Source organism: Hibiscus syriacus, unplaced genomic scaffold, assembly GCF_006381635.1.
Source record: "Hibiscus syriacus cultivar Baekdansim isolate YM2019G1 unplaced genomic scaffold, ASM638163v2 tig00110713_pilon, whole genome shotgun sequence".
NCBI lineage: Eukaryota > Viridiplantae > Streptophyta > Magnoliopsida > Malvales > Malvaceae > Hibiscus > Hibiscus syriacus.
The window spans coordinates 135060-151981 of NW_024062834.1; the positions used below are offsets into that span (position 1 = coordinate 135060).

The window sequence follows — 16922 nt, forward strand, 5'->3', positions numbered from 1 at the left end:
AATTGAAACGATCTACAGAAAAGTAAACACAAAGGAAATGAAAAGAGAGAATTCCACCTGACGTATTAGTACTTCGTAATCGGGAAATTTCTATGAAATCTTCAAACGCGTACTGGGTTCGGTCTTCCTGTTGAAATCCCCCTTGGAGACAGAGAGTTCTCGACTTCCATGGAAATCAAAGACGATGGCCCATATTTTGGCATCCCCTTCAACCATATAAAGATGAGAACACAAAGGCGAATCTTTTAACACCAAAATACTACCGATGGAAGCATGGGATGGGCGACGGAAGGCGGACAAAAATCACGCACGTCGGTAATTTCAGAGAATCTCGATAGCCAGAACGAAATGGGGGAGAAGGTTATTTTTAGACAATGAGACGGGAATAATGAAATACCTAAGAGAGAAGAGGGATAGATATTTCCGGGAAAACAGTAAATAAAATCACTGTTGGTATTAATTCATTCCTGACACTTGGTAATGTGAATCCATCCAAACATGAGTATATTACTCAAGGAAAAAAACATTCCTCCCAAGAATGAATTATAACTTGAAAGGTCATAAGTTTAAGCAATTTGAAATTCAAAATAATGTTAAAGTTAATGATTAAGAGTCTATAAGATATTACCATATATTTACCTTAGAATAATAATAAAAATTATATATATATCACAAATAATGGGGAAAACAATTTGAAATTCAAAATACTTAAAGTAAAGATCGAACATATTTTTCACAAATTTCAACAAAGTGCCATTTTGCATTGAAATTCTAAAACTATGAACTCAATCCTTCTTCCAAGCATACAACAACAAAGAGAATCCTCCATTGCTCCCACAAGACCTAGCAGAAGAAGAACAAGAGCTTCTTCCACCATCATTGCTCTCCTCCGCCCATTGCAGCACGCTCGAGCACGACAGAGATGGCGAAAAGCTTCCCGACCTCATCGGCGTCGACCCTCCTCCGGCCGCTACCGACGACAAACTCTTCCTCATCAACTTTTTCTCCGGTCCCACCATTTCAGGCCACACACCACCATCACCAACTTGAAAAATAAACACACCATGGCCATTGGCATTACTATTATTCTCACCTTGATTATTAACCCAATTGAAAACATCCCAAAAGAATTCCACCTCGATTCCATTAACATAAATCCTTTCGTTCCCTCTAAATTTCCAAGCTAATCTTTTTACAACAAGTCTCGTTTGACCATCGACTTTCACCTTGAGAACACCTCCGTTGCAATCTATGCCAATCTCATGTTTGGACCCTAAGAACTTAGCCCTCGAAACATAACTCTTACGGCCGAAAACATGTTCTCGTGTAGACAAAAGTGCCGGTTCGACAAGTACCTGTCCAGAACAACGCTTAGCGAGTTCATCGTTGAGATCACCTAGGAAGAATTCAAGCTTGCCGTTGCACAAAAGGGCAATGTAGAAGTTGGACTCGGGCTCGGCTGAGTTGTGGGCAAAGGCAGACCTTGTGAAGTCCCAATAAAGCTTGATTCTTTGACGACGATGATGGTGGGTTAAATAGATGGACTTGGAGCCGGGTCCGGGTCGGGTTCTGAAGAAGGAGAAGGCGGAAGAGTAAAGAGAAATGGTGATGGAGAAGAAGTCAGAGGCGAATATTGTTAAGGAATGGGAGAAAAGGGTTTTGGACCATGTGAGTGTGAGATAGGTCGGTGAATCCCATAGCTGGATTTGGTAAATGCAGGTGATGAGATTCTGGGGCACTTGAGCGGTGCTCGACAAGGTGTTGGGTTGGCTGAAACATGCCGGAATCATGCTCTTCGATGTCGCATAAGAAAGGGAAGAATCAAAGAGAAGAGAGGGTGATCTTGTGATGAGATGGGGATGCCTATTAAGGTAATAAGGGGAGGGGGTCTAGTGATAACAATAACTCCTTAATTACTCAATGTAATTAAGTAGTTTGGTTCGGGTTAACGTGGCGTTGAGTGAGGTTTGAATATGTGAATGAAAAGGCTTGTTGTAGTTGTTTTGGCTCCCTTCAGCGCAATCACGACGGGCAGTTGAGAAGGCTAAGGTGAATAGCTTAAGAACTTTGATTTCATATTCGGCTTTGTCCCCCTTGATTTGCGCCTGAGAATGGGACTTTCTTTATAATTTATCAGTCTCTCATTAGCTGGTTTGCACTTTGTACTACTTCCTTATATTCTATCCCAGTCAGTCACAATTTAGAGGTGACTTTGAAGTTTGAACCCCCTTTACACTTTCTTTTACTTTAAAAGATGGATAAATTAGTATTTAATATTTAAACTATTAATTTTGGTATGGTGTAATACTCAAACTATTAATTTTGGTATGTTTTAATACTCAAACTTTTATTTCTATCAAAATCATACTTAATATTTAGTTTTTGTTTCATTTTAGTACCTTGTCGTTGAAAATTTAACAAACGGGTTGATGTCATATAGCCTGGCGAACATACGACGAATTCGAACGATGGACCATGAGAGAAGGACGAGACAACCAACATAGTTTAGTTTTAAGCCCATCAAATGGTGGGCCATGGAGATCGGAGGATGAATAAATTGAAGAGTTCAACGACGATTTGGGGAGATTGAGACGTTTATTGGTGAATGGAGGTCGGAATCGCGTTCAGGGGGTTGAAAAGGTATAAGTTGGAAAGTTTGGGCTTCATCGGCCGACGGATGCAACGATCGACGATTGTAGACGCGATTACCAGTGAGCTCGTCTGTTACGTTTTTAATGACGAGTGTACTAAAATGAAATAAAAACTAAAAGTTAGACACGATTTTGAAAAAAAATAAAAGTTTAGTTACTAAATCGTAGTTTACCCTAAAAAGATTCAAGGCTTCTTTCTGGGGTAAATTATACTATAACAAGTTAACTATAACATCTTTTCAATTTGACCACCGAATTTTTATTTTTATCAATCAAACTATCTAATTATTTAATTGTTGTCAATCTAATCACCTACCCTAACATTGAATGGAGGTGATGACGTTATTGTTTAAAAAAATATAATTACACATTTAGTCTTTGTTACTTACGCGTCCTATCAATTTGATCATAATTTTAATCTCATATATATATATATATATATATATATATATATATATATATATATATATATATATATATATATATATACCTCAATCAAACGGGTGATGGGGCCTTGGGAAAAGAGAGGTGGATTCAACCACTTTTGTAAGGTTTTGATAGAGGATATGAGAGTGAGCCAAGTTGGGTTTTGATGTATTTCAACTTTAGGGAAATGTTCATTGTTGTCGGATAAGCAATGTAGGAATCATTGAGTTATGACAAAAACATGTAACTACAATTTCTTGAGTCTAATAAAATATAATATACAATGAAGTCATGTTTCTCAACCCTTTCTTTTTTTTTAATTTATTTATTGATTGAATAATTCAGATCCGGTACTGCAGAGATAAAGGCAAACCTCTCAATTCAGTTTGTTCTATTCGTAAACGCCAAAATTCGAACCCCTGACCTAACTTAAGAGATTTAATGTATTATCTTACTGGACCAACTGATTGTTGATTCCTCCTTTCTTATTTTTAACATTGTAGAGATATTTTTAAAAAAATAAAAAATTAAATCTAAAATTTAATTCAATTAAATCGTAATAGATATCGTATTTAACGTATATAAATTTAATTTTCAAAATATTTATGAAATTTTTCTTCGTCTTGGAGTACATTACTACATATTTTAAAAATACATAAATCTATCTTAGTAATTTGATGGATAACACTCACATGCAAAACACTCCAACTTCATTTCTAGAATATTTATATTAGAATAACTACCAAACATGTGAGTTGTTGCTATGACAAATGTCGATATAATAAGAAACTATAGGTTTGGGTTAATGTATAAAACTCATATTTGTTGTGACTAATTAGTTTATTATCGTACGTATTTCTTATGGTTTGTTACAAGGTCATGTCAAAGACTAAATAAATACAAGAATTATTTATCCAATATTTAATTCAAATCATTAATTTTAAAAAGTTGCTATTGCTCTATTAGGAAAAGCTATACAAATTATTTATCATAAATCTAATTCAATTTAATATGTAGATTCCTTATATTTAGAATAAACATTTAATTTTTAAAATTTCAATTTTTCTATTTAAAATGTACGGACCAAGCGAATTCAGAAAAAAAATTTATTATTATTCATTGATGTCCCGGGTTTGAGCACCAGGAATGACAAAAGTATGAGTAATCAATGTCAAATGATTGAAAGTTATTTTTGAACATATACTACCTTGTACTTACCTCAAATTAATAAAAAAATCTATTCAAAACGATCGTGGATATTGAGGCATCCACCATTGGACTGGTAAATTTCATTTGAATTTGATTATTTAAATTAATTTATTTGATTTGAGATATGATATAGAGTTAAATGTGATAATGTAAATTTAATTTGAAAGTCAAAATCGACTCAAATTTTAACTAGATCAATATAGACTCATATCCAGTTTGACTGGAATAAAAAAACTCAAATTAAAACTAATCATAACTGAAAGTAATCCAAACCGAAATTAGCTCGAACCGAGTAAACTGAATAAAAAATAACCCAAATGGAAAGTAACCCTAACCAAAAGAAGCTCAAATTTAATTTACCTAAATCCGAACAGAATCAAACATTGATCTGATTTTAACAATATAATTGATTCAAACTAAACAAACGATTTATTATTATTATTATTATCTATTTTTAACAAGTTGATAAATAATAAATTGATATACGTTTTATTCTCTTTTTGTATTATACTGATAATTAACCACTACATTTGATAATAGTTAATGGTTCAATTTTATTATACTAATAGTTAACCACCACATTCAATAATAGTTTAATATTATTATACTACAAGTTAATTACCTCCTATTGTATTATTTATTTGTTTAACTTGATTGATCATACACAACTCAACCTGAATTGACTCGAATATTCAAACATTGACTTAAACAAAAAATTAATCAATAAGATATTGACTCGACCCTAAAAATTTATTGGCCCAAAAACTGAGCAATTCAATGTTGTTTTGATACGAAAATTGATTGATTTGATGTTGATTTGATATGAAAATTAACTGATCTGATATTGACTCGATCTGACTTTACATAAACTCAAATTAATTCAAATTAGATCTGACCCAAATCAAATTTAAATTAAATATAATATAAACTCGAAATGATTCAATTCAAATTGACCCGATCTAAACTCATTTGAACAACCCAAAAGTTACTTCCACCCACCACCATTATCAATTCATCACCTTGTTGTACTATAGGTTAAAGAAACATAAGTTATTTTTACCTTAGTCTAAAAAAGCAATCAACCCAACACCTAGATGGTCAATTTTCTTTTATCATTCGTCATTTGAAAAGCCTGTAAGGCAGTAGAAAAAGAGCAGTAAAATCTAGAAAGGACCGCAGTTGATAGTAATATATAATATGATATTATTATTTTTTGTATATGAAAAGGAGATCAGAGCCCTAAATATATATATATATATACATTATATATATATTTAATATTAGTAATTCATATATTATATTTACCATTCACTATTATGTTTAACAAATGCAAGAAAAAGAAGCAATCAAATAATATGCAGATGCAAACTTGAATAATATATGCAGTCTATTTATATTATCATCATTGCCATCACATGAAAAGTGGTCTAATAAATTTAATTAAAAATATTTAAATATCAAAGTAATAATAAAATATTATTTAATCTTATTTTAAATCATATTAGATAACTTATAAAACCCATAACCTATTATTTTAATGAGTTGCGGGTACGATTTCCATTTTCAACATACATCATTTGATCTTATAAGTCAAATATTTATTATGTATGTGTAGACATTAAATTTATATTTTATTCACAAAATTGTTTTTGCTTGTGTGAATTCACAATCTTGACTCTATTGAAAGCTCATTGGTCTTGTTTGACAAGTTTTTTTAATATATTACAAGTACATTTATTCTTTGTTACTTATATATTTTATCAATTTGATCATAGTTTTAATCTCATATAATCATATATATATATATATAGGGATTCAATTACACAGTGTAAAACTTTTAAAATTTACACAGATTTTAGACCATTGGATAAGTGCAAATAAACAATTAAGGTTAACAATAGAAAATGAGAAGATATTCACCGAAAAAAAAAGTTAATATCAACCTTCTATTTTTAATCATTCAACGATTTTAAATATATATAAAACTAAAAAAAGAAAATTTCACTAAAGGGATTCTAACTCGTATATATTACAAACCTCAATCAAACGGGGACGGGGCCTTGGGAAAAGAGAGGTGGGTTCAACAACTTCTGTAAGGTTTTGATAGAGGATTTGAGAGTGAGCCAAGTTGGGTTTTGAAGTATTTCAACTTTAGGGGAATGTTCATTGTTGTCGGATAAGCACTTTAGGAATCATTGACTTAAAACAAAAACATGTAACTACAATTTCTTGAGTCTAATAAAATATAATATACAATGAAGTCATGTTTCTCAACCCTTTCTTCATTCTTTCTTTTAAAATCATCGTTATCCGATCTATTGATTAATTAATTCAGATCCGATACTGCAAAGGCAAAATAAACCTCTCAATCCAGTTTGTTTCATTCGCAAACATCAAAATTCAAACCTCTAACCTAACTTAAAGGATTTAGTGCCTCATCTCACTGGACCAACTAGTTGTTTGTTCCTCCTTTCTTCATTTTCAACATTGTATAGATTTTTTTTTAAAATAAAAAATTTAATCTAAAATTTAATTCAAATAAATCGTAATAGAGATCATATTTAACTTATAGAAATTTAATTTTCAAAATATTTATGATTTTTTTATTCGTCTTGGAAGATATTATTATATATTTTAAAAATACATAAATCTATCTTAGTAATTTGATGGATAACACTCACATGCAAAACACTCCAACTTCATTTCTAGAATATTTATATTAGAGTAACTACCAAACATGTGAGTTCTTAACCTTGAGGTCGTGGGATCGAGTCCCATGAAGGACATTTCATAATTTGGATGTCTCCTACGGAAGCTGTTCTCAACCTAGTGTTGGGGGCAGCCTACTATCTTACCTCCCCCTTACCCCATTATATATGGGAACAAGGGACAACCATTTATCTTAGTAATTTGATGGATAACATTCACATGCAAAACACACCACCTTCATTTCTAGAATATTTATATTAGAGTAACTACCAAACATGTGAGTTGTTGTTATAACAAATATTGATATAATAAGAAACTATAGGTTTGGGTTAATGTATAAAACTCATATTTGTTGTGACTAATTAGTTTATTATCGTATTTATTTCTTATGGTTTGTTACAAGGTCATGTCAAAGACTAAATAAATACAAGAATTATTTATCCAATATTTAATTCAAATCATTAATTTAAAAAGTTGCTATTACTCTATTAGGAAAAGCTATACAAAATATTTATCAAAAATTTAATTCAAATTGATCTATAGATTCCATATATTTAGAATAAACATTTATTTTTTTAAATTTCAATTTTTCTATTTAAAATGTGCGAACCAAGCAAATTCAGTGATAAATGAATTATTAGTATTCCTTGATGTCCCGGGTTTAAGCACCAGGAATGACAAAAGTATGAGTAATCAATGTCAAATGATTAAGTGTTATTTTTGAACAGTTATTATCTTGTACTTACCTCAAATTAATCAAAAAAATCTATTCAAAATGATCGTGGAGATAAAGGCATCCACCATTGAACTGGTAAATTTCATTTGAATTCAATTATTTAAATTAATTTATTTGATTTAATATCCGATATAGATTTAAATGTGATTATGTAACTTTAATTTGAAAGTCAAAATCGACTCAAATTTTAACTAGATCAATATAGACCCATATCCAGTTTGACTGGAATAAAAAAAACAACTCAAATTAAAAGTAATCAGAACTGAAAGTAATCCAAACCGAAAGTAGCTCCAACTGAAAGTAAACTGAATAAAAAAATAACTCAAATGGAAAGTAACCCTTACCAAAAGAAGCTCAAATTTAATTTACCTAGATCCGAACAGAATCAAACATTGATCCGATTTTAACAATATAATTGATTTAAACTAAACGAATAATTTATTATTATTATCTATTTTTTAACAACTTGATAAATAATAAAATGATATATGTTTGCTGGCCTGGACCGTAGCTTGAGCACTAGAAGCATATGGGAAGCTTTGCGAACTAGAGCTCCTAAGGTTCCTTGGCAGCATATTGTTTGGTTCCCTGGGCGTATCCTTAAACATAGTGTCATAGCATGGATGGCCATTCTTGACAGGAGCCCTACTCGGGTTAGACTTCAAAGAATGGGTTTAAACATTGAGAATGTTGATTGCTTACTGTGTGGTATGGAGGCTGAGTGTAGAGACCATCTGTTCTTTGGTTGCATCTTTGCTAAAGGCTTATGGGGAGCTATTCTTGGTCTTTGTGATGTTTATCGAGGGGTTAGTTGCTGGGATGGTGAGTTAGTTTGGGCAATTCGCTGCCTCAAGGGAAAGTCATTCATTGTGGGAGTGCTTCGACTTGCTTGGACAAGCCACATCTATGGTATTTGGAAGGAGAGAAACAATAGACTCTATGGAGGAAGAGCGCAGTCAGTGGATGATGTTCTGCAGGACATCAAAGAAGCTTTGCGTGTCCGTATGGAGGGTAAGGCTATCAATATAAACGACCCCAGAAACGCAATCCTCTGCGCTAACTGGGGCATTTCCTAAGCTGATGTTTTTTGTTTTGTTCCTCCACTGTGTTTGTTGTTTTGTTGTTACTGTCTGGTGATTTATCTATGTTATTTATTGTACGATGTTAACTGTAGCAGGTTTTCTTCTTTCTTGGGTAATGAAGCGGAATTATCCAAAAAAAATTATATATGTTTTATTTTCTTTTTGTATTATACTGATAAATAACCACCACATTTGATAATAGTTAATGGTTCAATCTTATTATACTAATATTTAACCACTACATTCGATAATAGTTTAATATTATTATACTACAAGTTAATTACCACCTATTGTATTATTTATTTTTTAAAACTTGTTTGATCATACACAACTCAACCTAAATTAACTCGAATATTCAAACATGGATTCAAACCAAAAACTAATCAATCAGTTATTAACTCGACCCGAAAATCTATTGACCCAGAAACTGACCAATTCAATGTTGGTTTGATCTGAAAATTGATTGATTTGATGTTGATTTGATCTAAAAAGTATATGATTTGATATTGATTCGATGTGACTTTGCATAGATTCAAATTAGATCTGACCCAAATCGAATTTAAATCAAATATAATATAAACTCCAAATTAATCCGATCTAAACTCATTCGAACAACCCAAAAGTCACCTCCACCCACCACCATTATCAATTCATCACCTTGCTGTACTATAGGTTAAAGAAACATAAGTTCTTTTTACCTTAGTCCCGAAAAGCAATCAATCCACCCCCTAGATGGTCAATTTTCTTTTATCATTTGTCATTTGAAAAGCATGTAAAGCAGTAGAAAAAGAGCAGTAAAATCTAGAAAGGACCGCAGTTGATGGTAATATATATTATGATATTATTATTTTTTGTATATGAAATGGAGATCAGAGCCCTAAATATATATACACACATTATATATATATACACTTAATATTAGTAATTCATATATTATATTTACCATTCATTATTATGTTTAACAAATGCAAGCAAAAGAAGCAATCAAATATATGCACTGCAAACTTGAATAATATATGCAGTCTATATATATTATCATCATTGTCATCACATGAAAAGTTGTCTAATATTATTTCTTAGGGTAAATTGCACAAATGATCCCCTAACTATAGAATATTATTTTATTAAGTCCATCGACTATTAAAAATTACAAAATAGTCCTCTAACAATAGGAAGTTACTTTGTTGAGTCTCTCGACTATTAAAAGTTACAAAATGGTTACCTGACTATTCATTATGTTCCAAACTCATTATTTTCTGTTAAAACATTGACTGCAGTCTGAGCTGAATGTTAACCTACTTATTGAAATATAATAAAATCGGATCTCATAATCTAAAACAACTATCCTATCTCAGTCCGTATGTTAATGTTCAATTCAGACGATCATTATTTTTTTAACAAAAAATGATGAGTTTGGATCATAATGAATAGTCATGTGACCATTTTGTAACTTTCAATAGTCAAGGGACTCAACAAAATAACTCTTCATAACTTGGGGATTATATTATAATTTTTAATAGTCAAAGAATTCAATAAAGCAATATCTTATAGTCGGGACCACTTGTGTACTTTACGCTATTTCTTATAAGAAATCTTGAAAATATCTTGGTGTAATCCTGATATGAACAATTGTTTATTGTGATATAAGGAAAAATATAATTTAATTTTTAATTCATAATTCAAGATTTTTTTACTGTTTAATTCATAAAAAGTTTTTTTAACTTGTAAATGTACCTTCCTTAATTTCTTTAAAATTTTGATTTTTTACTATAAAAATTCTAAATAGCGAGATTACAACAACTATAAATTTCATGTTGATTTTGGACACGACATATGAAGGAAATTCATATATTATGAGTGAGAAGTTCAATGTACATGACATTTTGAATTAAAGGAATTTATTCCATCACTATTAATTTTTTTCCTGTCCTCTTATTTTCATTAAATACAGATTTCATTTGGTCGATAAAAGATTTGCTTTTTCGGGTGTGTAAATAAATAAATAAATAAATTATATTTATATATAATGATAGATAGCGTTGTCTCCTTTTGTAGGGGTGAGATGGACAAAATTGAAAGCAATATTTAACAATGATTTGGTGAATTGCATGCCTTCCCCTTCCCAAAGTTGTTGGATCAATTAGAGGAGGTTGTTCTCCATTTATCCAACAAAATCCCATTTTTCTAGCCTAAGTGTTCAACTATTGCTCAACCTAGTAAATCTTCCCTATCCCATAGCTTTTTAAAAAAAGAATTGTTGCCCTCCTTATTCTAGGATTTCATCTTATTTAATCCGGATTAACTCGCGTCGTACACCTAGTTTTGGTGGGTGAATATCCCAGCGGAAATCTTCTGGCATATACAATATCTCCAACTCGAGACATGCTTAAGTGATATCAAATTGTTTACCACTTCAACAAACCAATCTAAGAATTTATTTTTTTGTTTGGAGAGGAGGGATACGAAGACTTTTTGTTACTTTTCTTTAAAAATTACTTTATAGATATTAAGTTGGGCTCAAATTATCATAGGCTTATTGCGCTATTCTTTAGGCTAATATGTAGGTTGATTGGGTTATCCAAGGTGTTATTTGTTGGAGTGTGGGGGAAGTGGTTCATTGTTCATGTCATGATGTAATATTGAGGTTTTTTTAGTTGCATTGTGTTTAATTTATTACGATTGTGACAATAGCAGGCGTTATTACGGTCGTTGTAGGTATTGCAGTTGTACGATAATGATTTCGGATGACACTTTTACTTTTATATTATAACCGCTATTATGATAACAAAATGCTATTTAAGTCCCCGATAATATGTTGAGGCAAAGAGTGAAGGGTTGAGCCAAACTATTAACGTGTCAATTTAATTTTTCGTGATAAGAATAACAACGTTTAACGGCACAATGATCATTTTATTATTTTTCGATAACGTTAGTCATCATCTTATTACTTTTAAGTCTTTAATAAAGTAAAAAAAATTTACTTATGCTTCAATAACCATTTATACAGTTAACCTGATATTAAGTAACAATTCGTACGTAATTTCATTTCGTTTAATCTATTTAACACAACATAGTGTAGATCGGTCTTAATAGCAAAGCCTCAAACTTTGGTCTATGTATAGTATTGGACTTCCTTTTTCCATCTTAAATTATTTTCTGCCAAAAATATTAGTTGATTTAGAGTGTTGAAAAAATTATTTGTACAAATAAAATATTTATTATAGTGTTTTTAAAAGACGTTTGGATCCTTTGATATTTTTGGAAAGACGTATGGATCACTCAACGTCTTCTATATTATTACTTCGTTAGACTTGATGTTTCAAATGCATGTAGTATGGGAAAGACGCTGAATCTTCCCTAGATTTTTTCGATGTCTTCACAAAGATGTCAGGTGATCCAATCGTCTTCCCCGTCTATTATTCATTTCACCACAGTTGATTTCTATAACATTTCGTAAGAATATAGCGAATTCACTTGTTTCAAAATTTATATGCCTAAATTGCTAGAGTATCATTTTTCAAAAAGTGCATATAATATTTTAAATAAAACTATAATATTCAAAATCTTTAAGGAGTGCAAGAAATAAATAAAATTATACTATCAACAAATACAAATATAATACATCCTACTTATAAAAAACAAAATTAATCAATATAAAATATAAAGAGTTAATTCCATCACATGTCCTCAAAGTATGACTCTCATTTTAAATTGGTTCTTAAACTTTTAAATGTTCCAGTTTCATCCCTAAACTATGACTATGATTCTAAATGAGTCCTCAGACTTTTGAACATTCCAATTTCATCCCAAACTATATGTATATACTAACCACATCCCTTGTTATATGACACTGTAAGGATTTTTATAATTTTTTAGTAAATATATAGTTTATGTCACATAACACATCCATAGAGCGTCATTAATCTTTTATAACAAAAAATAAAATAATATAACATGCATCACGTTAAATTATTTAAGAATAAATTTAATTAAAAATAATTAAATATCAAAGTAATAATAAAATATTATTTTATATTATTTTATATCATATTAGATAACTTATAAAACCCATAACCTATTATTTTAATGAGTTGCGGTTACGATTTCCATTTTCAACATACATCATTTGATCTTATAAGTCAAATATTTATTATGTATGTGTAGAAATTAAATTTATATTTTTATTCACAAGATAATTTTTGCTTGTATGAATTCACAATCTTGACTCTATTGAAAGCTCATTGGTCTTGTTTGACAAGTTTTTTTATATTTATTTTAGAGAAATAATAGGCCAAAATGATGGTCAAATTTATGAATTAATATTTTTTTAATAATTTTGGTAATATATGTTTAAAAATAATTCTTAATCATTTAATATTGAACGTTTGTACTCATAATATTCCTAGTACTCAAATTTGGGACATAAAAGAATAACAATAATTCTTTTATCATCGAGATCATTGGGGTTCGTGCTAATTAATAATTAGAACAGTGACGAAATTCGTTTATTTATTAAAAATATTTTTTAAATATCAAAAGTAATATATTAAATTATTACATATTTTACTGTTAATATATCTTATAAGTAAATATTATCAATTCATGAAATACATTAGTACAATAAATTGTAAAAATTAATAAATATTAAGATAATAATAAAATATATTATATTTTAATAAAAATATATATGTCCAAACTTTACAAGTAACAATACTAAAAATTTGATCCAATCTCATAAAATATAATAGGTAAAATGTTAAAAATATTTAAAAAATAAATAAATAGAAGTAGAGATTTGGCCTTCTTTAACTTTTAAGTTTATAATTTTAGAAAAGCGTAGTAACCCTAGCCATTTTTTTAAAATAGATCAATTTTTTTATTTTGTTTAATCGACGACGGCATTGGTTTTAATGTTGATTTCTGATTTTCAGTTATCTTCTCTCTTTGTTTCTTTTTTTAATTTTTTAATAAGAAAAATTATACATTTGTAGCACATTTATCTATGTCTTTATGACATGTTTTTTCTATGTCTTTGTGGCACATTTTTTGTCTTCTTTTTTGGTCGTTTGATCGTTCTTTTTATTTTATGTTTTCTCAGGGTTTATTTTACGACGCCACAACTGATCAAGATGGTGCTTATTTGTAATTAAGTTGATATTCTCGGCTATGGACCCTCAGATTAAATTTGGATACGCGATTTTACGTTCGTGGATAGTTTCTCATGACACTCGACTGTGATTTGCGGTTCTCAATGGTCTTTCAAAAGCTTAGTCTCCTTTTGTGGTTCGTTTGCCGATGCAGTCATATTTTTTAGCTGGCCCTTATTCCCATATGTTATGGAAATAAGGGAGAGGTAGGATAGTAGGCTGCCCCCAACACCAGGTTGAAAGCAGCTTCCGTAGGAGACCTCAGAATTATGAAATGCCTTCCGTAGGACTCGATCCCACGACCCCAGGTTAAGAACCTTGTGCTCTACCAACTGAGCTGGATGGTCATTTCCATGGGCATATGTATGCCCTTACATAATCTAAAGTGACTAGTTTCAATGTTATAGGAAAATGTCCAAATTATATATTTAGTTTACGATGATAGTTGTAAATTCGTATTGTAATTTTGAATATTTTCACTTTTTAATAACACTAGCAGCTTTTATTAAAAAATAAATAGAAGTTTTGATAAATATTAGAGGCCTTATTTAACATTATGTCAATATATTATCAATAGAGGTTTGTTCAAGTGATAAACAATTTGATATCATTTAAGTAAGGTCTCGAGTTCGAGTCCTTGTGTATGCAGAAAATTCCTGCTGAAAGATTCACCCACTAAAACTAGGAGTGCAACATGGGTCGATCCGAATTAATCAAGATGAAACCTTAAAACTAAAAGGGTAACAAAAAAATAATAATAAACATTAGGCCAATATATTAGTATAAAAGGTTTGATAAATGTGTCTTCGTATCAATTGAAATCCTTATAGACTGCAAATTATAATATTTTTTGGTCAATCCTTGAAGCAAAACGCGTTATTCAACTTCAATTCTCTTCTAGAAGTTATATGTCATCGTCATTATTAATTTTGAAAAAAAAAAGCATTTACTTCTTAAAATATATTTTCTTTAAAAAGTAGTTTCTTAATTCTAAATTTCCAATTTAATATGCTTTACCTAACTATATAATCAATAAAAATATATAAATATTACAACATTTAATACGTAAAGTATATATTTAAAAATGGATACTTGGTTTTAAATAAATTTGCAATCGTCTTCGTCTCTCTTTTCAACTTAAATTTTTCTCAATATTTTTGCGTCATTCTTTCTTTCTCTTTAATTTTTGTTTAGTCGGAAGCGACGTCAATCTTTATATTAGTTATCGATCATCGAAAATTATTAGTTTTATTGTTTTTCATGCTTTGTCTTTTATTTTCTTTTTTCTTGGGTTTTATTTTTTGATTTTGAATAATAATCTTTGTTTTTATGATACATTTTTCTATGCTCTTGTGGCACATATTTTCTCTACTCTTGTGATAGGATCTTTATAGCTTTTGGTACGTTTTTCGCATATCTTTGCGGTTATTTTGGTGTTCGCACAAATACTATCACAACAATTGGTTTGTTTGTGATCACATATAGTCATATCCCTGTATGGTAAAAGGTTGTTTGCAGATATAATCATAATTATGTAGTAAAACAGCCTGTCAGATAGTTTGGTGTGCTCACTACTCCTTTATCACTTCGTAAAGTGTTTCGTTCGACATAGATAATGAGTTTTTATTAAAGTTATTAGGTTCTTTCGATGTTGGTCATTTGCATCCAGTTGCTATTGTTCAAAATAAATTTAACTTGATTGGATTTAATTTATAAACATGTTTAATTAATATATGTATATAAAATAAGAATTATTATTTAATATATTATCAGTAAAAATGATTTTATAAGTAGTATCCACTGTTCATATGATATTAAATATTTTTAAAGTAAATTTATAAAATTTAAAAGTAAACAACAAAATATATAAAATTATTGGTGTAAACACCTGTTTTTGTCTGGGGTTCTCGTTCGAGCTTTACTCCAGTTTATATATTATTAATTAGTTATTATTACCATGTGTTGCATGTGTTTATCTATTTAGGTTATTTTTAGTTTATTATCATGTGTGTTTAATTATGTAGGGTGTTTAATATGTATATTATGTTTAATGCACTAAATAAATGTTTTATTACAGGCCCAAATTGAAACAAGTTACAACAGGCTGGACTAAACAGCCCAAACAACAGTCCATGTACAAAAGAACCCTAAACCCGTTAGGGTTTTCCTATCCCAGCTTCCAGCGCCGCAACATGAAGGCCGTTGGATCTGTCATCAGGATCCAACGGCTCACGACGTCCCAAGCATCCCCAGCCATCGTGCGCAGATGCTCTCAGAACTCCAAGACAGCACGAACCAACCGAGTGCTACCCACGTGAAGTCCCTCGGGACTGTTCCCCATCGCCTGTGCCCAGGCTGCTCGCGCCCGTGACTTGCTCGCTCCAGAGCCCTGCAAACACACCAAACGAGAGCAGAAACAGAAAAGAAGAAAACTGGAAAGAAATCTATCAACTAGAAATATAAAAGGAAAGGAAGGGGGTAAGGGAAGGGCTCTCTCGGTCATCGGCAACAGAGAAGAACAAAAAAAAACGGAAATTTCTCAATCAAAAAAAAAAAAAAAAACAGAATACAACCCAAAAGAACACAAAAAGGAAATACCCAGAAGATCATTCATCAACAACCAGAGAACAAAACGAAAGCAAAAGAGACTTACCCTTCCGATCCAGTAGCTTTCGTCACTAGGAATCCATACCCCGTCTGTGAGAAGGTAAAACCTTTCGCCTCCCGTTGATTTCGAGTCATGCATGTTGGTTTTAGGTCTCGGGATTTAGGGATTTGAAGGGTTCAGTACAGGTTTGGTCATAGTTCAACCGGGTAACGGGGCTAGGGTCGCGGGGTTTAGCAGTGAGGTAAGGGTTTAGTTTAGCCCCTTTGGTTTTGGGTTTTGTCGGAGAGGAGGGGTTCTCGTCGGGGTCGTTTGGAGGTAGCAACCACGGCGGTTGCTACGGCGGAGGCGGTAGAG

The 16922-nt window shown here is 30.9% G+C and overlaps 2 protein-coding genes across 2 annotated transcripts; one reads left to right on the forward strand and one right to left on the reverse strand.

Annotated features, from left to right (window-relative positions):
- Nucleotides 1-785: 785 nt before the first annotated feature.
- On the reverse strand, nt 786-1790 carry LOC120138880. The gene has a single exon (XM_039154270.1). The coding sequence runs from the start codon at nt 1788-1790 to the stop codon at nt 786-788; it is 1005 nt and encodes a 334-aa protein (XP_039010201.1).
- Nucleotides 1791-8219: 6429 nt separating this feature from the next.
- LOC120138882 lies at nt 8220-8807 on the forward strand. Its single transcript, XM_039154271.1, has one exon. The coding sequence runs from the start codon at nt 8220-8222 to the stop codon at nt 8805-8807; it is 588 nt and encodes a 195-aa protein (XP_039010202.1).
- The last annotated feature ends 8115 nt before the right edge of the window (nt 8808-16922 follow it).

What these genes read in the sequence shown, in the direction of transcription:
- LOC120138882 (XM_039154271.1), top strand. Translation starts at nt 8,220, where the DNA reads ATGTTTGCTGGCCTGGACCGTAGCTTGAGCACTAGAAGCATATGGGAA.
- LOC120138880 (XM_039154270.1), bottom strand. Translation starts at nt 1,790, where the DNA reads ATGATTCCGGCATGTTTCAGCCAACCCAACACCTTGTCGAGCACCGCT.